The 25,339-nt window shown below is 34.9% G+C and overlaps 1 protein-coding gene across 1 annotated transcript; it reads left to right on the top strand.

The window, feature by feature from the left end:
* Positions 1-3,995: 3,995 nt before the first annotated feature.
* On the top strand, positions 3,996-25,339 carry SENP1 (SUMO1 sentrin specific peptidase 1). The gene is made up of 8 exons (XM_051217906.1): positions 3,996-6,762; positions 6,794-7,271; positions 9,163-9,218; positions 9,799-10,001; positions 11,535-11,703; positions 12,308-12,450; positions 13,371-13,589; positions 15,199-25,339. Exons 2-8 carry the CDS (start codon positions 7,048-7,050, stop codon positions 15,280-15,282), a joined length of 1,098 nt encoding a protein of 365 aa, XP_051064339.1. The 5' UTR covers positions 3,996-6,762; positions 6,794-7,047; the 3' UTR covers positions 15,283-25,339.

Consider the following 25,339-nt stretch of genomic DNA (forward strand, 5'->3'; position numbering starts at 1 on the left):
AAACAGTTATGTTTTTTTAAAAGAAAAAAAATGTGACAGAGACTTTGGTTACTGGGCACTGGGAGGAAGGTTTTATATTAGAAAGACAAATATTTGTGCTTTGGTTACAAATAAGTCTAGAAGGAAGTTTGAGGGAGAGCTTGTTAAGGATGGCGTAGGGTATATATAGCGCGTCCATTGGCATATAACTTGGGGAACCAAGAAGAGACAGCGTCATCACGGTATTGTATAGAGACGATCGGACTACAACGTCAGTGGAAGACGACAATGATAAAGTTCATGTCTTTAAAAACTACTTTACAAATGTAAATAAATAACACATTTACAAATGCGTAGACAGTAAGGAAAATCTATGAAACATGACGAACTTTACTCAAAATTATCAACTCAACTGTCAAGTTCTACTGCATAACATCAGAGCATTTCTATTGATTTATCTGTAACCCAAGGTAAATTACCGACAGACTGTATGGATGTCATAGTAAGTCCCGTCTTTAAAACAGATGTGAGATAAAAACCTCAGAACTTTCGTTCGGGAAGCCCAATCAGAGTAGCGATTCTAATTTTAGGAAAGATAATTTGGGAGAAAATATCTAAGTATGTGGGAGAAAATCCTCTCCTCCCAAAAAGCGTGATAAATGAATACAAGGGAACTACAACACATTGGTCACTAAGGTATAGGTGCACACACAATGATAAGCTTTGGTTAATCGGTTATGAAGACGCATAGTGACCTATGAGTCATCGTTTGCCACGAATCGAAACTACTACACACTACCATGTGGCAACCACTGCACTCTCTGGTACCCTTGTGTAGCTATGTAGGGCCTCCAACCAAGTCGATGCCAGAACCTTTTTAACCTGGAGTGCAGTTACGGATGCCACAAGTATTCAGAGTTTGACAACACCTTAACCAGAAACAACCTTTGTAATCAAACCGTGTCGACCCAGTGAAACCAGAAGTCAGAAAAGGCTCGGAGATATAATTGACAGGATATCAACTACTCGAGAAGTGACTAATCTAAGCTGGTTGGCGACCATGGGAGATGTGAATCGCGGCTTGCCTCTCGTGATCTGATGTGAATGCGTGACCGGGTGTCTTCAGCTAGTTGAGTCGATTAAAACCAATGCATTCAGCATAAAATGACGAAGACTTGCAGAGCTATTGATTTTGAGAATTTTTTTACCCAATCTCCAGTTCGCCTACAAGTAGCCCACCCCAGCCTCCCCCAGAGGAGTAAACTATAGTAAAACGTTCGAAAAATCACAACTTAGGTAATTACAAGAATCATAACGCTGCCTTATTATGAGAGGTCGGCTAAACTAAGAATATTCCCTTTATCGTACAGAAGGACTAAATGTGACTATCACAGTTTTTAAATTTGTGTTTTCTCATTTGACATGCCAGTACTTTTCTTGCTATCCAAAACGGTGAAATCAGAAGGATACTCTGGAAAGCTTAGCTAGTCCAGAATAAGTTTCTTCATTGCTGTAAACGGACTTTCATGTCAAATTATCAACAAGTGGAACTTCTCACCTAGGAATTGCAATCTCAAGGATCGATCTGTTTCTAGCAGGAAATAAAATCTGACTTCCCAAGCCATCGATAACCCTCCGAAATTACACAATATGTTTGACGTGACTGTGTTTGCTACCCTAACGAAGGTTGATGAATGGGTACAGGTCGTAAGCGAGGAACGACATAACGGTATAAAAGAAAATCCTCCCTCTCCACAAAATAAAGTAGTCGGGAAATTGAAGACTAACCAGGTCAGCTATTTTCATAGGTACGACCAGGACTCTGAATTATCCTTACCAGATCCTATATTGACCCATTAAGAAAATGACGTTACGAACCTGGATTAAATGACACTCCTACGTAAAATTGATCATGCAATTCTAACCTTTGACTTCCATATAATTGTTTAACACGAGCGTGCGTCAGCTCAATCCAGGCCTAACGTCTGGAAAGCAATACACAAGGTATAATACACTCGGCATCGTTAGTAGATTAGACAATAGAGCCAGAGTCCTCAACTGAAACGGCTTGAGACGTATTTCGAAATTTATCATTAAAAGTTACTGCACTCAACATCTCTTGGACTACACCAAGGGGGTCGAGAAACTCCCCGTTCATGGATGAGGAAATATTCCGGTACAATGGGGAGACAGTACTGCTTCATCATTAATGGAGGATGACTTTGGTAAAGCTCAAATATTCTCGAACTACTTTAGCCATATATACACCATAGAAACACCCCGTCAGTCCATGCAAATCCCTTCACACAAACACTGAACGACGAGACCATTAAAAAACTCGGTGTCTTTGGTCTGCTAAATAAGCTAGACATAGGTAAGTACACGGGACCCGATGAGCTGCATCCTAGGTTACTGAAGGAATTGGCTAACTTTGTTGCGAACCCTTTAAGTATACGCTTTAATCTATCCGTAACCCAGAGTCCTTTAACAAAAGACCGGAAGATCACCACAGTAAGTCCAGTCTTCAAAACACGTACGAAATATAAACCTGAGAAATACCGACCAGTTAGCATAACTAGTGTGGTTGTTAAAATCTTAGAAAAGATTATTCGAAAGGAGCTTTTAAGTACCTCGATGAAAACCGGATCCTTTCGGAGAAGCAGCATGGTTTTAGAATAAGTTATTCCTGTCTCACTAAGTTATTAGTGGCTCGTGAAGGCTCTTAAGGACCAAAAGCTACATGTAGACGTAGCCTACATTGACTTCAGCAAAGTTTTTGACAAAGTTCTGCACAACCGGCTGTTATATAAGTTAGGAAATTTCGGGGTTGGAGGCAATCTATTGATGTGGATAAAAGACTTCTCAGTTGGGCGCCAACAAAGAGTAAGGGTGACCTCCAAGTTGTCTAGCTGGGAAACTATGCTTAGTGGAGTGCACCACGGCACAGTTTTGGGGCCAGTGTCACTCCCCTTGTATGTAAATGACCTTTCTTGTCTCCTATCATCATCGGTCTTGCTCAGTGCTGACGATGTAAAGATATGGAGGGCGATACGAAGTAAAGGTGATAGCTCAGAACTCCCAAATGACCTGGATAAATTATCTGAATGGTCTCAAACCGGGCAGTTGCCGATAAATACTTCCAAGTGTATTGTGATGCATATCGGTCGTCAAGGCATAGATATATACAAAATGAGTAACACTAAACTACCTGCTGTCCAGACACACAATGAATTAGGATTCATCGCTATCCAAGACTTATAGACTACTTCACACTGCCGTGCAGTAGCCGCCAAAGGTTTTAGAACTTTGTGGTCAATACGTAGGGCCTTTAGTCATGTCGATGCTGAAAACATTTTGACTTTGTATACAGTGTTCGTACGTCCTAAACTTAAGCAATGCATACAAGCAGCTAGCCCCTGCCTAAAAAAGACATTAAGCTTTTGGAAAAGGTCCAGAGAGCAGCAACCAAACTGATTTCCGGAATAGCGAAGCTCTCGTATGATGCTCGTCTGGCCAAGCTAATCCTATCCCCGTTGTCATATCGAAAAGCTGGAGGTGGCTTCATTACAGTTTTAAAACTGCTTATTGATAAATTTGCACCCGATATGCCATCATTTTATTGTATTCCAAAGCAGAGAACTTACGAGGATGCTTCAAAGAAGTTCACAAGCACAGGGCAAATTACTTGTCAGCCGACTATCGACTTTCCTATCGAATCATCAACGAATGGAATTCATTACCTCAGCACGTGGTTGAAGCTCCGTCCGCTGACTCTTTCAGAAGAAAGTTGGATCAACTGAGACACCATCATTGTCAGGACTAACACAGGTTATCAAACCTCGTGTCCTTTCCAAACTGAAACTGAATGCGTAGTTGAAGCTAGATATGACCAGTTGTATTAGCTTAACTTTATACTGCGACAAACTTTGAGCTGTTCTTTGGAATCATGATGTTAGTGAAAATAATTCAACTGACTGGTACCAGTCCGTCAGAAAGATTATATATTGAAACATTAATTCCAAACCTTGACATGACCTTTGGGGCGCAATGAAGGAAACTGAGGCGGGGTTCTGCTTCCGAGCTCCTCTCCCTGTTTGTGACTTGGATGATGACGTACCGCTTTATCCTGACGCGAAACGATTAAAGTTATGGTAAAGATAACGTTTTTGGCTCTAGAAGTGCTTTTTTCCCAGCTCATCTCGTGTCTCAAGTGTTTACGAACGAATCTTCAATCGGAATTGTCGGGATCTTAGTGGGAAAGACAAAAGCAACAACATCACAACTTACAACGGTTCTTCCTTTAAAAATCTAGTAAGAAGTTCAAACTGACTGTATTTTTGGTTTGTCATCTCTCATTTTGCGAGTATTCGCATCACATACAATCTCGGTAGAAATTTATGTCTTTCTATCAGCCTCAATTTCTAAAACATTACGTATCTTTAGATTTTATCTGTAATTTCGAAAGATTTAAGTCGCTTGCAGAAATCACCAGTGGTGTGATTTTGTTTTCCGATCCTGGCTTTGATGATATTCGTTGTCATTCAGGATGAATTCTTACTTAGTATCCTTTTCACAAACAAATATAAGGTTTTGGAGTAGTATAGTAATACCCGTCAGTATGTATCTGTGTCTTATCATCCAGTAAATTTTGAACACTGGTTTACAGTTTACCCCCTGTTTTGTTTGAGCATCATCCTAAACAGCCAATGCGTCAGATTTCTTTCTAGCAGAGGATCTACAGACTACTTTACAGTTATTGATTTGATTACTAACTTAACTCTTTAACCGAATTGTATTTAGTATTAATTAATTGCAAGTATAATGTGGCTGATTTTGGAGTAACATTTGTAACACCGTGATTATCCATTGGACGAAATATATAGGTAGTTTTTTTTGATAAATTTGTTATTTTGTAGATATGGCTTATCAAAACATAAAGATCATATGTGTCCCATAGAGTTAACCTTTCAGCCTAGCTAAACTCCTACGTAATAAGTCAACCCCCAGATCATAAGTAATGAATTTTTCTTTCGGTAATTTAACTATATCCATTCCAAATCGCTTTTCGGAACTTACAGTTTCCTATTGTTATTCTCTTATTTTCCGACTTATTTATCGAGCGAGACTATAATTTATGGACGACCTTTGAACGAATCTTAAGTGACCTTAAGAAATATTAGTCAATCAGCAAACAGTCACCATAGAGTAAAAATCTATTATACAAAACCAAAGAAATAAAGTAGATACACTTATTATACATGGTTCTAAAACTTGCCAACGTAAGAAAGGGGTTCGGAGGTTCTAAAATCGTAGTGCATGCAGTAGAAGAAATCATCCATATGGCTATAAAATGACCGGTCTCTGGAACCATGATAAGGTCGCAAAAACTTTCAGCCCCGACCACATAGCTCCAATATCGTTTGTGTGCACTCCAGTTGTTGAGTACACAAAATACTACATGTGGATAACGACACGATACACATAATCAAGCCTATGTAGGAGTCTGTACGCTCCAAACATCCGCATATATTGTAGTACCTAGCTGCAGCCAGTGTTACTTGTACTTTTACTATCCAGTTCGCAATAATTGTCATAATTTGCTTTAGTTAGGATTTATATATAGGGTTTTCATCACGAACTGACGTCAGCTATAATGCCAAAATTCTGTTTAGCCAAATGAATGAAAGACGTTCGCACCAAAATCCGTGATCTGTTATCTTATAACTGATTGATTCGTTCACAAGTTATAGTCTCGCTATTTTATTTGTTATAGCCGCTCAATTATCACGTTTTGCATAAAATCCTCTGTAAACCGATCATACGTTAGCACTAAGTACTGAAGTTGATTCTATGATCTTGGAACCCCTCGAACACTTCTGATTGGCTCGTCCATAGATTAGAGTCTCGCAGTTTATCGTATTAACTTTGATGTCCTCATCCTTCCTTTGTTTCTTGTGCATCCGAGAAGTGCGATAACTTGGACCACATCTTATTTCCGTTAGATGTGATTTGTGCGATGTACTTGTCGATGTATAAAAATTAGCCTTCAAGGTTGGTTTTTCCCGAACGTTATCACTTATGAAACTCAAAAAAGACACTAGGTTTCCCACCACTTCACATCAATATTTAGTTCATGTCTCCGTTTAATCTATATCAGGATGATATTTATGCAAGGCATCGTAATATTTTTTTAATATGGTGCAGCCCAGTAGTCAAGAAAATGGTATGGCAAACTTTTAGTCATCTAGGGAAAATAGAGATGACTTGCGTAGTGGAGCGGACAGATGGAATCCAAAAATATAACTTGACCAAGTTTCGCATATGTAAACCACAGGATGTATGTATGCTAAATATAATATTCATTTTTGTTTGCATCTGAAACATAAAATACGTTGATGGGTAATCCACTATGACTGTCAGTTCACGCGAATTGTGATTATTTTCATTTGTCTTCAGATGCTGTTTCAGAGTGAATCTAAACTATGCCAAGTAATTCTGAAATCCAGTTTTGAGTTTAAGAAAGGAAAATAACTAATATTTTAGAACTTTTTTGATTGTAAAGATTTACAAGCTGATAGTTTAGTTTCCATTTTGATTTTATGCGTTTGCTTTTTTTAAAGACACTTTCGATCAAGTGTTCACTTGTACATGATATCTAAAAGCATATGGTCTTATGTGTGGTGCCAAGTATCCAAAAGTTAGTCAACGTTCAGGTAACTCATCATCATCATCACTGCACTTACTAACTCTTCCAAATCTACTACATCGCTACACCTTAATCTGGTATCTACCATAACAGTAGTCTTATTTTCAGTTGCATTATTTTCCTGCTTTGATCGTTTGCTGTCATCATCTAGTGATTAGAAAGATGTTAAATAATGGAAAGTAATCCGCTCAAACTCAAAATATTTCTTCACGTATTTATCATGCCATATTCTCAGCATCCCCTAACGGTAAATTCTGTTTCAGCTACCATCCGTGAGTTTGAAGGCATTTAATCGGCCTGGTGATGTTTGTCATTATTTCCTACAAAGTTTTGTATCCGATAATCGTATTTACTCGCAAAAAATGAAGCAGTCATCCGTTTTCAGCTCTACTCCGTTTAGTGGTCACACAAAGTCATCTCTAGAGAAAAATCACATCTCATCTGAAAGGCAGATATATCAACGGTTGTTAGATAAGGCGTCATCATTTTCCCGAACTCCTACTGGCAAACCTACGAATAATGCATGTGGTCCCATCACTATAAATCTTGACGAAATTAAAGATAATCACTATTCTTTATTGCGGCAGTAAGTCATACTTTTATGTCACTACTGGTTTGTTTTGATGTTTACCATCTTAATGACTGGCAAATTCGTTCCATTTGTTATTGAAACTGTAATCTGTAGAATGTCACAATGTTATCCAAATTTTCTAAATACCTTTTTCATACCATTATGTCATCCACTAATCTTCATATTTCACATGGTGTTAAACTTCCGTAATTTCGCTGATATCCGTCTTGAACCTGGTGATGTTGAACAGTGAGGCGGATATAGTGAAAATTAACAAGTCTTCATAAACATGCTTCTGGATGACTATTACCTTTGTAAGTAAATAAAATTGTATGCAACTATATCCCTTGATAAATTTAAACAGAACAGGAACAGTCAGGTTTGAAGAATATAATGAAATTATTCTATTTGACGGCTTCTGACCAACTGTATATAGCTTTAAATTCCAGCTGTTAGAATAATTGTAATTAAATGTTTAACATACTTAAGTTTGCGAAGTTTAGACAAATGTGCAAGACGTAAACGAAATCATTATAAGGGAAGACACGAAATGTATGAACAAAAGTAGTTAAGTCTGACGCGTATTTGTATAATGTAGAGTAGGATTTTTTATATTTATTACTAATCAACCAAAATAAAATTCATAGCTGGTTTCATAATCATTTGAAATGTTAAGAAGCAAAGCCAAATAAATGTGAACATCAATAAGATTATGTAAAGGATAAATATTAAAAGACCAAATAAGGGGTGGGGGTGAAAGTTGACAAATTTTGTTTGGTTAGTACTCAGCGACTATGGCAGAGAAAGACTAAATAGATAATCAACGTGCCCAACGACCGACTGCCTCGACGTGCTATGTTCAGTGGTATAGGAGTAGGTTGGAAGAAAGCTAGGGGCGGCCAAACCAAAACATGGCACAAGTCCATGAAGTCACTGACAAGTGAACTGAGTCATGTTGGTAGGTGTAGACTACCTGGTTGAGGACCGCGAGATGACAGCAACCGATGGTTAGAGACCCTGAATGACATGGCTCAAAATCGTTTGCAATGGCGCAGGTGCATCCACTCTCTGTGTTCTCCCAAATTCTAATCTTCTGGATTCTTCATGTCCCTTTTTTCCTCTTTCCAAATTTATTTCACTGGATTATACTCTTTAAATAACATCTCCAAACCCTAATCTTCCTGATTACTGCTTATACTCTTATTACCTCTACCACTACGGGATTTGAATCGACAAGTGCATCTCTGTGCTAATGTGGTGTGGCAACTCGAACTGATGTACGTACGTACGAAGTTCTACGTTGTTACTGACTGACTGACTGAGATAATCAACGATAATTTACTATAAAGAGACTCATATCGATAGTTTGTATTAATCAAAAGCAATATGAAAATACCATAAACTTATTACATAATAATTTTACAGTAAAAATAAGAATAGTTCACCATATAATAGGTCCAGAGGTCCCAACTTCTTCAATATTACACGTTTTATCAGGAATCTTTTATCTTAGAAACTACTTTGGATACTGATAACTCAGTAGTTATCACAACCTTATGTTCTTTCTTATAACCAGGAATCAAGACTAGTCAAATACAGCGGGTGAAATTCGCCTATTTTCTTAATTAATCTTGGTAGACCCATGGAATTAATTCATCGGGTCCTATTGTTCCTTTTCTCTTCAAGTTAGCCATAGTTTTCTTGACTCAAAGTTTGAACTACAGTGCCAGTCATTCATTTTGGCTTCTAGTGGATAATGAACAACTGGATGCCAGTTGCAGTATGTTCTACGTGTCTGGAAAGTCTGATAGTTGAGTTTTTTGTTCTCTTTCATATCCTTCAAGTTAATTAACTAGTTTTCTCATTTGTTAACCTGTTTCCTAAATCCTGTTTATTTTGTTTTTAGATGTAATCTTTCTCCAATTCTTCCGAGGAACCGAATCCAGCGAATTGACGACGCTAGTAAGCTTACTGTTTTTAAAGTTCGATGGTGTTTTGACGAAAAAAGGTTGATTTCATCAGGCATTAGTAACAATAAAAGTTAAGGTGCGAATTTATGACTTCTTTCATGCTTCTTCTGAAAGGTATGCCCTAGTAAATAATTTCTGGTTATTGCTTAATTGTAACCGAATACGACATTCAAATAAGGGTATTCAAGAAGATCTGATTAATTTATTTTGATCTAGCTAAGTTTACACAGATTTGCATAAGTATGTAATGGATCAGGTTGTATTAATGATTCAGTCGGTCGAATATTCGTCACAACTTTAAATGCTGCTTAGTTTTATTTCTCATTAAAGTACAGTTGGTGTCTAAAGAGATCTCTGAGGAACTGTCAGATGTAATAAATGATTCGCTAAAAGGGACGAGATGAATAATACCTAAGTACTAAAACACTATGTCTAACTGAAACCAGATACACAGGTTGCGATATCAGTAAATGCTTATACATCGACTACTGCGATGCAGTTTTTTTCGCTCTAAAGTTGATTGTATTTCAATTTAGATGGTTTCTTATAATCTTATCCAATTCTCTTGCTAGGCACAAATAATCAAACTGTCTCTATCCCATCTTCAGATACCAGTGATTCGAAAACTCGTGCGTGGCTTGAAAGTATTGCAGAATCTCCCTACTTATCGGATAACTGGCTTAACAACTTGACCTCAAGCTATCAGGCTAAAAAGAATGGACGTGAACGTGACTATGAGTTGGCGAGAGCAAACATACGATTTTGGGAGAAGCAGGTAATTTAGGTGCTGTTGCATTTTTCCTTAACTGAACGAAACAACCTTGGTTAATCTTAATGGGGTTTTCTGATCACATTTTAGTTCTATATTCATGATTCTTCAAGAATATACACCTTCATCTCGAGGTTCAATTTTGAATTGAACATGAAGTACAACTTAAGGTTGATATAATTAATAATATAACTGATTTATTGTTTTATTGTAGCTCTTTATTTAAGATTTTCACTAAGTAAATTTACATAATTAAGATCGTGACTCATTAACCTTCGGCAATTTTTTTAAAGTACTATATTTCTATACTAATTATGCTTTATGAATACTTCAAGAATTTTGTTGGAAAACTAAATATATATGGAAGATATCGAGTTATTTATTAACAAACATTATATTTTATTCATATTATTAACACGGATTATTCTAGGTTCATTCACTCTTCGTCTTTCTTTAAAACCTTAGTGCCCAAATCCTTTTCACCTTTCTTTTTTTTCTTTATTGAATCTTTTCGACTACTGATGCTGTTACTACTCCTAACACTCTGCTGTTTGTCTTGAAATAATTTTATCTCATTGTAGTAGTTTAGTATAGGTACTTGTGTAGTGAACAAGAACACCAGTGGGGACAATCGAATCTATTCAACACAAAAATACAGGATTTGTTAATAAAATTTAACAATCATAAAGTAAATGCCTAATTTGCAAAATGTCCATCAATTGTCTCATAATGACTCAGACTTCATTGTTCTTGCATTTTCACACAAATTGCATCCTGTTTCCATTCTTTACTGTTCCATCCTCTTGTCTTTCTGCTGCCAGACCTGTTCACGACTAACATTATATACTACTTATGTCGATATAAGTAGCACACACCACACTTGAATCGATCCACATATTTGTCAGGTTCTACGTTGTGTATAACCGACTTATAGATTGATAGTAAAGCCTAAGGATTGTTGGACATAATGAATTCATCATCTGGGCTTTCTTTGAATAATTCCATAAGATATCAATTCTTATGCCTATTCTCCTCCTCCTCTTTTCTTTACTCAATAAATAGATCAAAACGAGCAGAGGCTCTTCTATTATCCAAATACGAAATTCAACTCTGTAGTAAGGTTATTTAGTTCTGTATGCCCATAAAATAAAGTATTTTTAGAAGGAATATAATAAGCGTTTATGACCTGGTTCAATCATTGTACTCCTAAGGATAATTATCTTCCATCGTTGTTTAACATGTGTTCTAGTTGTTCAGAATTAGCTATATGACCTTGAACGAATCTACTGATTAGCTTGACTTGAAAGTAATATTGCTGTCTAGCGTTCTATTTATCTCGATTTGATGATCAATGGATCGCGTTCGAATTCTTACGTCATCCAACAACATAGTGTGTTAAATGTTTTCTTAATTTTATGATGTATTACTGTTTTAAAATTAAGCGAATCAACCAAAAGTTAGACTATTCAAGATAATTTTTTTTACAAATAACTAATTTTTATAATTGTAACACTTCATTTCATTGCTTCATTATTTCAGCGTGCTTCAGCTGAAAAAGAGCGTATTGACAATCTTGAACAGAGACTTGCTTGTTTACTAAGAACACCTCCTATTCTGGAAGATCCATATTTAGTACCTCAACCTATTCCCATTGAACTGCCATATAAACCTGTCAAAGTTAAAGAACCCAAAGTACCAGCTCTTCCTGGTATGATTTTTTCTGTCTATTTTGTATTAGTTTATAGTGTTCATTTAATTATAATCTTAATGGTGTGCAAATTATGAAAATTCACTATAAGTTATCTAGTTAGTTCACGGTATGAATACTACTATAGCAATAAGGTTAGAATGAATTTGTCAATTATCGTCCATCCTTCACATGTATATCATTTATATATGTGTGTGTCTGGAGGGACTTTGTTTGTAGTGTTAATAAAATTACACTAACGACGATTCACCTGCAAAGCCTCATTCATTTAGGTAGGTTTAATCTTATTTAGTCAGTATTGCATTCTGTGTCCGTTCGGCCGGCATTACATTTGCCAGTGGCAACCAGAAAGTAAAACTGGCTCCTATAAACTGTCATTACTTAAGCAACCTACTTTAACAAGTATAATTTAATATATGTTTACAGGAGGTAAACATGTTTCAACATTTTCTAGACATAGCTGTATGTGGTAGAGATTGTTGATTTATTTTTCTACTTTTTATTATTAACATTAAGGTAGTGTTGTACTTTCGAAAGTGTAGTTCAAAGATGAAGTTTCACATTTTATTTCTATCGTTATTGTATTTTGTTTTTTGTTTCTTAGTTTTAACTGCACCTCAACTAGCTGAGATTGAAGCAGCTCTTCGTACTGGTTCTCCAGATGAAGTACTTGTAGATAAATTTAGATTAGTTATTACGCGTCGTGAATTAATGACATTAACTGGAACAAATTGGTTAAGCGATATGGTCAGTTTCATATTTATGAATTAATTGCGACCTCAGATTATATTTTGGGATAATTGTTGCTTTTTTGTAAATCTAGCCAGTAAAGCGATAATACACAAAGCTGTAGAGCAATATAAACAACTAACTTGCAATTATTCAGTGACCGATGCCTGAGTCTTTTGCCTATACTTGTCCAAAGCATTCGGCAAAATGTAAACTTCCCGATTCAAGCCTGTCGGATAAACGTAATCTATGGTAACAAATCTTAAGTATGATGTAACTCGATATCCATAGTGGTATGCCAAATCTTCATATTCATTCGTTAGTTGTCTTTAAAAATCTTGATTTCAATGTTTATGCAAGTGCAGAAAAGTTTTTCCATTAATTTATCTTTTAACGACTAATCAACCAATTCTAGTACATTCACGTTCCAATTTGAAGACTTCTATAAACGACATGATCTAGTGTGAATAATCAAACATACAATTCATTGATTGGAGTTCACTTCCTTTGTACTGAATCATTTTTAACTTATGATTACTTTCAATAAAGCACTAAAATCAGGTAGTCCAGTGGCTATTTATTTATTGTATATTTAAACACAAACATTGGTACAAGGGGCATCAAAAAGATATGCGTCACATAAATTATTCGATTCTTGTGAGGGTTGGAATCCTGTCCGGGTACCCGAACCGAAGCAGTCCAGTGTCTGGTAACTTACATCTTACTATTACCTAAGTATTTTCCATAAAGCATTGATTCACTATCTTCTCGTAAAACATACTCTAAAACATTCTGTACATTTTCAACTATTCCATTTTCTAAGTTTCATTAAGCTAGCAACGTTTCTTCTGTAATTTAAGTATTGTCAGTATACAAGATCATACATTTCATCTTCAAACTTTTAATTTATGAATTATTTTCTATACTTTGTTTCACAGGTAATCAATTTCTACCTACAATTGTTACAACATCGAAGTCAACATCAAACAAATCTTCCTCGTATCGCTGTTTTATCAACATTTTTTTATGCAAAGTTAACAGCACCAATAGGTGGAGGTTATTCAGGAGTACGACGTTGGACACGACAATCAAAATTATTTGATCAAGATATTGTACTTATCCCAATTCATGACAGAGGAATGCATTGGTGTTTAAGTGTAAGTAAATAATCGAATGGCAGGGTTTTGAGTGCTACCCCTACTTTTTACTACTAAGTATTAAATATAAACACTATTACCTCACGTATTTCATTCTAAGTAGCCAGTCGTTATCTCTAAATGTCACATAAAAACTCATCACTGAAAGTTCCGAATCTGTTTTGTTCAGAGAGTTACACCCTAATCCTTTAACCTTGAGGTCTCATCTACAAGGTAGTGGAGCAACGTCAGAAGACGCAGTCTTATATTAAATCGTGACCAAAATAGGTACATGCGCTAATTGTTTCCTCAGGGCCCTTCAACAGATCTACATCATTGGTTTGATCATAATGGTGACCCTCCACCTGGAGCTAGCACATTCGTTACCAAACTGGTCCCTACCCAGTTGTGTAAGCTTGTAGTTGAGTGTTAAGTTTTTAATAGTTGAATTCATGATTGGATCTAGGCTAGACGACGATTGAAGACCTAGAAGCACTGGACGGCCGTTTCGCTCTAGTATGGGACTCCTCAGAAGTGCCCATCCACGATCTTGCATGTCGGACTCGAACCGGGACCTTTGGTCTCGCAAACGAATGCTTAACCTCTAGACCACTGAGCCGGCATGCGGCGGTGTTAATGCCTAACTTCAATCGATCCACGATCTTGCTTCCTGGTCTTCAGTGGTGGTCCAGCTTAAATTGAATCATGTATTCAACTACTGAACCTACTACAATCTCCACAAATCCCCATTCTGAGAATGAAAAGTTGTCATTATTTGTTGATTAAAGGCCAAAGTTAAAGCGATTAGTCCTTTTGATAAATTCAGCCAGTTCACTGAAAGAAATTTATCAATTATGTGTAGTTTGTAGAATAGCTTTATGTAACAACAATCTCTCAATTTTACTATAATTACTATTATCAGAAATCATTCACTCAACTCTTCCATGGGGTGAATTCATAGTAGATGCCTAATCTTCAGATTAACACTGAATCTTTGCAGTACTAAAAGTGGTCAAAATCATTTTTTATTTCCCCACTTTCGTGTTACCATTACATAAAGCTGGTGGAAAATAGATTGTGTATAAAATTGAATAACTAATTTATTATAAACGTTGGTGTTTGAATGTCATTTGGTGAAGTAATCATATAATACTAGTATGGTGAATTGACTTATAGTTGGTTTTACATTGCTTACTTTTAATATGTAAATGATGTATAGTAGTATATCACAATATTAATCTGTTGTAATTCAGATGCCAGATATCTGTTATGACAGGCGGTCTCCGAAATAAACGCGATAACCTCCCCACCCCCAACTGACTAATTGAGTAAGAACACAAGAGTGAATGAGAAAGTATATTAGGCTGCCGAATAAAATACACAAATACTCATTTATTTACATATAACTCTACCCCTTAGGAAATTAATCTGTTACTTAGCCAATGGTATGCACTTGTTCTCCAGGTCACTTCTGATTGCCATCGATTGACCTTCTCATGTGGCTACGTTTGAGTGGTTTACCTGTTAGATATCTATTGGATACTTTTTGCTGATTTAATTCTAAACTCATCTGTCTTTTAATTTACTTATCTGTATTTTTTCTCTTTTAAAAAACATAATCCCTTTCAAGTGTATTGATTTACGTGTCAAAACGATAACATATTACGATTCCATGGGTTCTGGTAACATGAAGTGTTTGGAACAGTTAATGTAAGTTTTACTTTTCTGCTGTATATCACTGACTGAAGGCTTTATGTGTATAATCAGAATGGGTTTTGTGGAGAGTTTTATAAATTTCACAGGTTGAAATCATGAGTCGATTGAAGGAGTCCCATACTAGGACGAAACGGATGTCCAGTGCTTCCCGGTTTTCCATGGTGGTCTAGTTTCAATCGACTCATGATTTCAACCTGTGAAATTTTTGTGTATAAATTATTTTTCAAGAAAGCCTCACTAATTTCTATCGAATAGTTTCGATGTGCTTTGCCTATGAATCTATTCCAGGCTTTTAGCTTGTTAGTTCGGTAATCCAATGTTTAGAAATAGAAAAATTCAGCACAATAGTATTTTGTAGTTTACATTAAGGACTATCCTCAGTTAGATAATTATTGAATATCAGGGGGTACTGGAAGTTGTTTCATTCGGGTACAGGGACTACTCATCAGTGCACATTCACCACCACACCGGGCACCGAACCTAGATCTTTCTGTTGTCTGGATTCTAGGAGACAACTAATGACATTTAGAGTTCGACCATCTTAGGTGCCCAACAGTAGCATTAAAAAATAGCTGAGCAATATTGCGGATTGATTTAAGTTAAAGACTTGTAGATAGTTTTATGTTGACTTAGTGGTAAGGCCGTTGCTGTGAAACCTTATTTTATTTATTTATTTGAACATATAAATACTGGCACAAGGGGGCGCCAGTTACATCTGCGCCACACAAATCTCATTTGATATGTGTGAGTGCTGTGGTACTGCCCGGGTGCCCAAACCGAAGCACGTATGTGAAACCTGACAGTTCTGGGCTCGATCCTCGATGGTGTCGTGGATGCACAGTCCTGAGGATTCATATACTAGAACGGAACGTCTTTATAGTGCTTTCTGGTTTTTAGTGACTTTAACTTAAGTCATTTCATTATGTAAATTTTAAACTTCAATAATTTCCATAATCTTTATTTAATTATAGCAGTTTTCGTCTAGTCAAACTTATACTTTTCTCAGCCTCCCTAGTCGTAAAACTTAATGGTCAGACTCATTGGTTGTGTTGATATTATCTCATCTACCGTTAAGGTGACATGTAAAGCGACTTACTTCTGACGAATTCCGAGCAAAAATAGGTAAGGCGTTTATAGATGATGATGATGATCATATAGCTCATCTCTCTATCGTATTTTTTTGTGATCTAGGTACATTGTGCGTCACAAACAATAGCACTGAAACCCATAAAATTTCTTGTAAGCAATGTCTATATCGATCGTTATCCAGTGAATGTTTGTGACGATTGATCTTATAGACCTTTTGCGATTACGTAATAGCCGACTTTTAACCACAAACCTAAACGCCTCTCAGCTTTTACAACAATCAATTTTTGTTTTTACTAGATAAAACGAAGTTTACTATTCCGAAACCCATATATGGGAGGGTGCGTGTACTACTCGATCCAAGTGATGAGAAAAAAACTGGTTAATATAGATTTATTTGATCAGTGGGAATAACCAATTAATATGATCAATAAACATACAGGATTCGTACTTTTATTCTTTATTGACAACTAAACAGATCTGATTAAACATTGACTCAATAGAAGTTAACGTAGCTCAGTTAGTTTTAATAATCGTATGATTGGAATGTTACAATCGAATAGCACATTGACTACTGAGTCACATGCTTAGTTCCTTTTACCCAAAATCCTCGTGCCTATAACAAAAACCTTTAACTATTCTTAATCTTAAACAAATATATTACGAATGAATAGTTTTCTTTTAAGTTTATGTATAATCGAATTCTTGTTCGTAATCTACTCTTTTTTTTCAAAATTGTTTTCTGGAAAGGGATTATTTGAAAAATGAATCATTAGACAAAAGAAATGTTGAACTGCCAGATCCGGATTCTTGGAAACTCGTTAATACAGAGGTAATTTAACTCTTACTTAGTGTTGACTATCACTATGTTAGTTCGTTTCATGATAAATTTAAATAATCATTTGATCTATGTTCACAATAAGTTGAATGTTCCAGAGAGTTGATAGTTTGCTGGTCAACTCACTTAACCCCCAGCAGTTTTTGTCGCAGGTCCAAACCCCATCCTACCTACTTTGGTTTGAGCGACCGGGTAGTATCACTAGCTCTTACGCGTAAGCTGAAGCCCACAGCCAAGGACACACATCTGTACTTGGTAAATGAGTTGCATTATCAATTCGGTTTTATCGGTCGGATAATATCAGTTGTTTTGAATCGTTTGACAAGTACTTGCTATAATCAACATGTATCTCTGAGAAGTTGAACTTGCATAAATAAGTAAAGGTTAGTAGTCGACAAGTATAGAACGTTTTAATGTCTGATGTTTCGCGACTGAGTTATTTGATTACTTAGCTTTTATGTGTTCTTCAGATGTTCTTAGTAATGTCTTAAGAGTTCAGTTAGTTTGTCTTTTTGTTTCTGGATGGTGAAAAGTTGCTTAGTTTTTTCTGTATGTGACAAGAACATGATATTCTGTAAAAATGACTGCTCTCAATGTCAAACTCATGCTATAAACCAAATTGCATTAGTTTATACTATCATATAGTTCATTGTTCAAGGTATACCATTGTTATCTTTGAAGTATCCATCGTCCTGAGAAGCACATTGATCATCGTATGAAATGACTATTGTTTAATTATGATAATGAAAAATTGAATATACAGCCTCACTTTTAAATAGAGTAAAAATCATCTTCTAATTACGAAAATACTAATTGATCTAGTTCTATGAAAAGCTGTACAAAATTTTGAGTTGTCTGATAATCTAATTAATTCCTCAAAGTTATACGAATTAATTAATTAATCTAGAAATTACCTTGGTAACTTATCTTGTTAATCTCATCTCACTATGTTTATGTGGTATAAAAACATTGGCCAATACGCATATATGCCATATCCAACGTTGTTTATGCCTTGCCTACAAATGCCCTGGTACGGCCGAGAGTAGGGAGAATCCGCTCTCCCTCTCGAAATGCTCTAATATTGTCGTGGACACAGCCACTACCAGAGAGGTCTTACTCATTGCCTTCTCGTGGCAAGGGTGTTGTTCACGAAATTGAGAGGATGAAAGGCGAATGTCCAGCTCTTTAATCGGGTTGGTGGAATCGGAGGATCCATCTAAGGCAGTTGGAAAACCCTGATTCCAAACCAATCGTGCATATGGGCTCCAGGATCGTGAGGTAACAAATGGCGTATGAACCAATTCTTGGTCACCGACTACCATGGGACTGCATCTCCTAACGTTGCTCTGCTGCCTTTTAGATTAGACATTTAGGTCTAAGGCTCGGTGTGTTGGGCCACCTAAGAAAACCACCTGATTCGGTTTAGGCGCCCAATCAGTATTTTTGGCCATACTCAGATCAAATCATTCTTGTGCGGTGCACATATATCTGGTGCCCCCTTGTACCAATGTTTATGTGCTCAGATAATAATGATAATACAACCTATCATATAATTGAGTTACATTTAAAATATTTATTTCAAGGACACCGTGCCTCAGCAGTACAACGGTTCCGATTGTGGCGTTTTCCTCTGTACATTTGGTGAATTCATCTCTCGTGATGCTTCATTTACATTTAGTCAGGTAATCTATTCATTTTCAAATTGTTATCCAATTTTCACAAAACCATGTATGTGTATGTTTTGTTAATTTATCATGTTATTTATGACGTTGATTTTTAATACTTACCAAATATTATTTAATAATTGTATTATTGTATTTGTATATAACAGTCTCAAACAACACATTAGTTAGATTATGAGATTAAAAGTTATATTAGTTTGTTGTGTGAATATATGTCGGTTATACTAACAATAAAAGTATTTCTGTCATCGTTCATTTCGCTGTTAGGAATTTCAGTGGTTACCGTATACTTAACTGAGTTTTAGTTTATAAAGTTCAGTCAGACGTTTAAGATCGAGAAATCAGTTTTTTATGTTACTTTGTTTCAGTTTCAGTCAGTCATCTACAAAGTAGGACCAGGCAAATATATTCATAGGTTCACGTTGCCGTACCTCATTAGCAGAACAAGATGATCACCAAATTCATAGAAGCAGTTACTTCAATAATAGTAAGAAAAGACTTCATATAAGGATATGATACAGGGAGGAAAATTTAGTTCGTAGGAATAAAGGCATGAAATGATTTTAATCTCACGGTTTAAGGAAAGACAAAGAGTGTATACACCTACGCTATTGCTATCGATTCTGAACCATATCTCCCAGAGTCTCCAACCATTGGTTACGATACTCATGCGGACCCCAACCAAGTAATCTGTATCTACCAACATGGCTCAAACTAGAAGTTAACGACTTTATGGACTGATGCTACGTTTTGCTTTGGCCGCCCCTAAATTTCTTCCATCCATCTGCAATACTGGTCAGGATTGCACACCGTAGTAATCTGTGTTCAGGCATGTGTAACACGTGGCCCAACCATCTCAGTCGATGTAGATTCACAACCTCATCAACTGATTTACCATCATTCCCTAATACTCGCGTCTAATCTCACTGTTATTTATCCGGTGATCCCAACAGATGTGAGCAATATTTCTAGAACATTTATGACCAAACTTAATAATGTAGTTTTTAGCGATGTGTTTAACACCGAAGGATTTTAAAATTCATGGTCCAACCGTTCAAAAATCCCAATTTTATTATAACAAAAAAGTATATGAACGAATAATATTTGTTTCATTAATTCATAACTAGATTTATATATTTATCAGTTTGTAGGTGTCATTACCAGGGTTTGACTTGATAATTTCGAATCTAATGTATAGTAATCTACGGTGAAACATCAAGGAACTGATGAACATTTAGGGCTTTTTCAATATAAAGTAGATGTATGTGATCGTAAACCATTACAAATATTTGGTTACGTCGTGTGTATAATATCGAATGAAGAAGATATATACGGAATTCATGTCAGATTGTTAGAAATAGTCAAAAGGGAGACATTACTCAACTTAGGTTTCTCACTAATTGACAGTTTATTGCAAGATATAATCAGAATTTTCATGAAATTCTACTAAGACCAAGTTAACATGACCTTGACCACTTCTCAATATTCATTAAACTCTAATTACCTCAACCGTATGAGAAATTAATCCCTACACGAAGAGCTTAATGATAACGTCTTAGATTCATTTATCAGTTCATTGAATGTGATCTATACCACTTCTGACTTAAATGTTTGATTATATGTGTAATCATCTATAACAGATACTCACTAGCTATTCATGTATATATATATATATGTTCATACATAATTCATTTCATTTATATTATATTCTGTTTTCGGTCGCTTATCTAATTACAAAGGATGATATGCCAGGAATACGTAAACGTATGATATATGAAATATTGACACAACAATTAATAACTACAAATTTCAAATTAATTGATGATGATAAATAAATAAAGAAAGAAAGAAAAAACAAGATGTTTTTGTTTTAAATAGAGATCCTTTTTTCTGCAATCGTTGTTCTTTTCTTTTTTCTTTCTTTTTCTTCTCTCTGTTGTATTGTATTGTATGTATGTATGTATGTCTTCTGTGTCTTTGTTTTCCCCTTACCAATCTGTACACAATACCTTTTATTTATAAAAGAGTTTAAAAACTTTATTTTTGTTTAAAAAAATATATTCATAATATTCTATTTCTATTTAACTGAATAGAAAGAATTTCGATTGTTTCTATGGAGTTTTGCCTACTTGACTATTGCATATTGTTGTAACTCATCAAGTTACATGTCTATCTATACGAGTTTGAGCCAGGTTTATTTTTTTTAATGTATTTGTTTAGGTGATAGTGATAATACTCAGTTATCTAAACTAAATCACGTGAATCTGGATTGAAATTTACGAGTTTCTAGTTGACATTCGATTGTTTCAATCACTAAATCATCCCTTAATGAATTCAGGACTCTTTTGAGGTTAACGTGTCTTGTCTATTAATTACTTATGTTAGTATCTTGAATTTTTGTGTTTATGATTTGTTGAACATTTATTCTTAAGTGGTAGAGTATTATAACCGCAATAGTTACTTTGTTAAGATTCGCAACATTTGGAGGATTTTGGGGGATGAAATCAATGTAGGGTTTTTTTCGAATCCAGCGATTGCAATTTTCGTTAATTTTTTGGATAGGTCATGAAAACCCTATTGAAACTAACCAGTTAGTTTAAACAACTGAGATAAGTAACTTTCTTTGATCGTTAATGAATGAATTCTCGTTGAATTTCCTCAAATTTCTTTATCTAATCATGTCCAGTGAAGCTTGAAAGCATTCAAATAGTCGTCAGTAAATTAATTATAATTCTTAAGCCATCAAGGGCTAAAAATCTTAATCAAATAGTTTACCAATAACGTTTTATGATCAGAATCTACTGAGGCTCCATATTCATTGTAACGATTCAGGCAAGAAAAGATGCACATTTGGTAAATGTTATTGCTGAGACCATAATTTATGGACGACTTTAGTGACCTTGAGAATGTCCATCTACCTACTAGGACTAAATGAGGATTATAAAGCAATTTGAAGGACGAGGTTTATGATTTATAGTTGATGGTTATGGTTAAGAATTAGATATATGGTTTTTCATCACCGACTTCAGCTAAAATGCTAACGGGTGAATGAATTTCGAACAGAATATCTATTTCATTCGGTTCTCATTAGCTGCTTTTCACTTGTAATATTAAAAATCAAAATTACAAAGTGGATTGAAATATTTACGAATTAAATGTACATAATGGTTCTTAAATTGCAGATTTAGATGTCAGGGAGAGAATAAGTTAACTTACTTAAAACAAAGTTATTATTCTTAGGAAAACTGGCTAATTCACTATGTACATGCTTTTCGAAACGTTTCGTTTCGATTATTTCGTATTACATTTAGACGACTAGTTACTTCTCTCATCGTCAATTTCTTTTCTTGTCACAATCATTATCTTTTTTTCTGTTGATATTTACTTACTGTATTGTTAGCCAATAGTGACCAATCTAAGTCATATAATTAGTAGTTGATATAAGATGGTGGTTGGAGGTGATCAACAGGGTTTCGTGCTATTTGGTACTCGTCAGCAAGGTATACCTGTAATGTTGATGTGACTGATACTCCCTAAAGAACCTGGCACATGGCAGTGATCAATCGATGGTGAATTATTAATCGGTTGTCATAAATCCACTTTTAGAAGGAACTTTTTTTGTCTCTTATGCACAGATACTTATGGATTTAGAGTATACAGATAACATAGTTATGATTAGTGAAAGCTCTAACCTTAATACAGATTCTTCTGAATGGCGTGGCTCCTGGTGTAAAAATGTTTGGGACTCATTATCTAAAAAAAAAACTTTGCTTCAGTGCTCAGTAGGATGTTAGGAACTGGAGTAATTCAAAACTTATACTAACATTCTTATCAATTTTGATATGTTGGTTGGCAACATGCACATATGCCAACATGAGACTGATCAATTGCAGTCTTAAACATAAATAGGAAGATTCAGGCAAACAATACCAAGTGGATTTGTCATAACTGATGTTTGTTACGTATTCGAAAGAATCAGTAACATTGCGTAATGAACTCAATAATAAATTAGTAAGCCACCGATATGACTCCTGCTTCTTTGTCTTTGTTTATTCAAACAATAATGATAATAACATTGAAACCAGGAACCGATTTAAGTTAGGCAACCATTGAAAAGTGGATGTCAATTTCATGCTGATATGAGATTCCTCAGAAGTGCGTATTCACAACCGGTAGTCGGAACCAGAACCCTTGTTCGTGATCTCAATGTAATTCAAAAGTCTCCATACTGACGATAATATTAATGGGCTTCACATACATTTTATGATCGGTAGCCGGTAACACTAGTCCTTAATCCGCTATACGTTAAACCCTATGATTTTCATTATGATTCATAGAAAATATAGAATAATGGTTATAGCGAAACGCACATGTGAGTTATGAATCTAAAAATAAATATCCAACTTTACTTTGTGTATTCACCATCGAGTTTATTCACCCTGATTAATTGGTTTCGTATAATCGAATCTATGTATAGGCTGTAATTTACTTTGATTCAGTTCAGAAAATAAAATGACATTTAGTTTGGTGAGTTTACATAAAATGTATATTGCTAGAATAGAATTATTTTAGAAGAAGATTGTTAGTTAAAGACGTTCTAGGATTATTCAATTGAGTTATACATTAGTGTGTTAAGTTCTTAATCGAAGATTTTAGTTTTACCTCTGAATATTCACTGTTTTTCTCTTCGAACTATATCATGGTTACCATCATGTGATTTCCTCTGAACATATTGATCAATAAAATAACTACTCGGACTGACTATCATTTGTACTAAGTTCAAAATTGAGATGATGGAGAAGATTTGTAGCTCATGTGGATGATTTTGATTGATTTTTGTTCTCTGACTAAACCATACAGCTCAGAGAACAAAAATTCATCAAAATAAGTTCAATATTGTTTCTGATAGATATTGTCTGTTGCCACGGCAACTTTCTTTCATTGACCCATGTCATATTATTGAACGATAGTTCATTTATAAAGCTAGCCCATATTTACTTACAAGTTAAAATTAAAATAATAAAAAAACTTCATTTAGATATTACACTTATAATCATCATTCATTACTTTAGTATTACATTGACTTTCAGATAATTATTTAATACAATACCTATTCTAAAAGTAATAACAAATGAAGTGGTCGACGAACCTTTTATTTTTTCTTCTTTACAACATGTAATGTAAACATTCAATCATGAAGTTTACTTCTTCCCAGGTGTTTGGTGTGTAGTATTTCCATTCAACTTCACGGTAGTTGTAGGTGTAATCGTCGTCATTTCAACTGTTGTTGAATTTGTATTATGTGAAGTAACATTTACTGTTGAATTGGAGGTATTCTTAAGATGTTTCATAATATTATCTAAATGGCTACGACTATGTAAATGAATAATTATGACTCTTGATCTTGAATTATTTCTATTTATAGTATGATTATGATGTAAAGTGATTGTAGTATTAGGAGTAACAGGTAAATGTGGTCGACTTATTATCACTCGTCTATTTGGTATACTCAATAATTCACATACAAAATATTTTGTTTCAGTACAGTAATGTACACCCCATTTACCACTAGCATAATCTATTGATAGACAAGCAATATCATTTGCTTTTAAATTTTCCAATACAGGACTATGATGATGTAGAAAACGTAAAGTTACAGGTGTATGATCTGTCCACGTTTGTATTACATGTCTATGTTGACCATTGAATTCATGCACAATTAATTTGATCAATCCACCAATCCAAAATTGTCTTGCTTCTGTGGATAAAACCCAACCCATTATTACATGTATCATAGATGAGCTATGAATTGATACTAAATCACCGTACACAATATTTCTTGATTGATTGGGATGCTTAGTATTCAATGTTGTATTTATATAGTCATTTAAAGAAACATTATGTTTTGTAGCATTCTGAATTAATGTCTCATTAATAAGTTGGATATTTCCAGACAACTTTTGACAAAATCTCATTGCATCAAAATGACTAAGACGTGCATCATTACCGCCATGAACATACACAAGTGTTAAATATGAGCTAACATGTTTTACTGATATCTTCCAACTACTTGTGAGTAGTAAATTCCAAATTAATAAAAGAATAAGCGATATTATTCGTGATAACTTTTTCATTGCATAAAATATTCTATCCTTTTTTCAAAGTACACATGTATTTATACAATAGCTAACCAATTAATTATAGAGTACATTGTAATCTATAAATAAGGTTGATTATTCAATGTTTACTTATAGAATAATTCTCATTTAGACAGAATTAGTGCATTCAATTATTGATGTGTACACCGAATATTATATTTTCGTACTCAGTTTACTATTCCCATACATACCATCTTTTTCATATTCACTATGGTTTGTTTAAACACACTAAGTCATTGCACTTGAAAGCCTGCTGAGGAATGATTACTTTTCAAAGTAATATTCGTGTAA

Source organism: Schistosoma haematobium, chromosome 7 (genome assembly GCF_000699445.3).
Source record: "Schistosoma haematobium chromosome 7, whole genome shotgun sequence".
NCBI classification, from domain to species: Eukaryota; Metazoa; Platyhelminthes; class Trematoda; order Strigeidida; family Schistosomatidae; genus Schistosoma; species Schistosoma haematobium.

Excerpts from the sequence above, each read along its gene's own strand:
- SENP1 (XM_051217906.1), top strand. The coding sequence starts at position 7,048 with ATGAAGCAGTCATCCGTTTTCAGCTCTACTCCGTTTAGTGGTCACACA. Across the intron at positions 7,272-9,162 it reads CACTATTCTTTATTGCGGCA|ATGTAATCTTTCTCCAATTC; the intron begins GTAAGTCATACT and ends TTTTGTTTTTAG. Across the intron at positions 12,451-13,370 it reads CAAATTGGTTAAGCGATATG|GTAATCAATTTCTACCTACA; the intron begins GTCAGTTTCATA and ends TTTGTTTCACAG.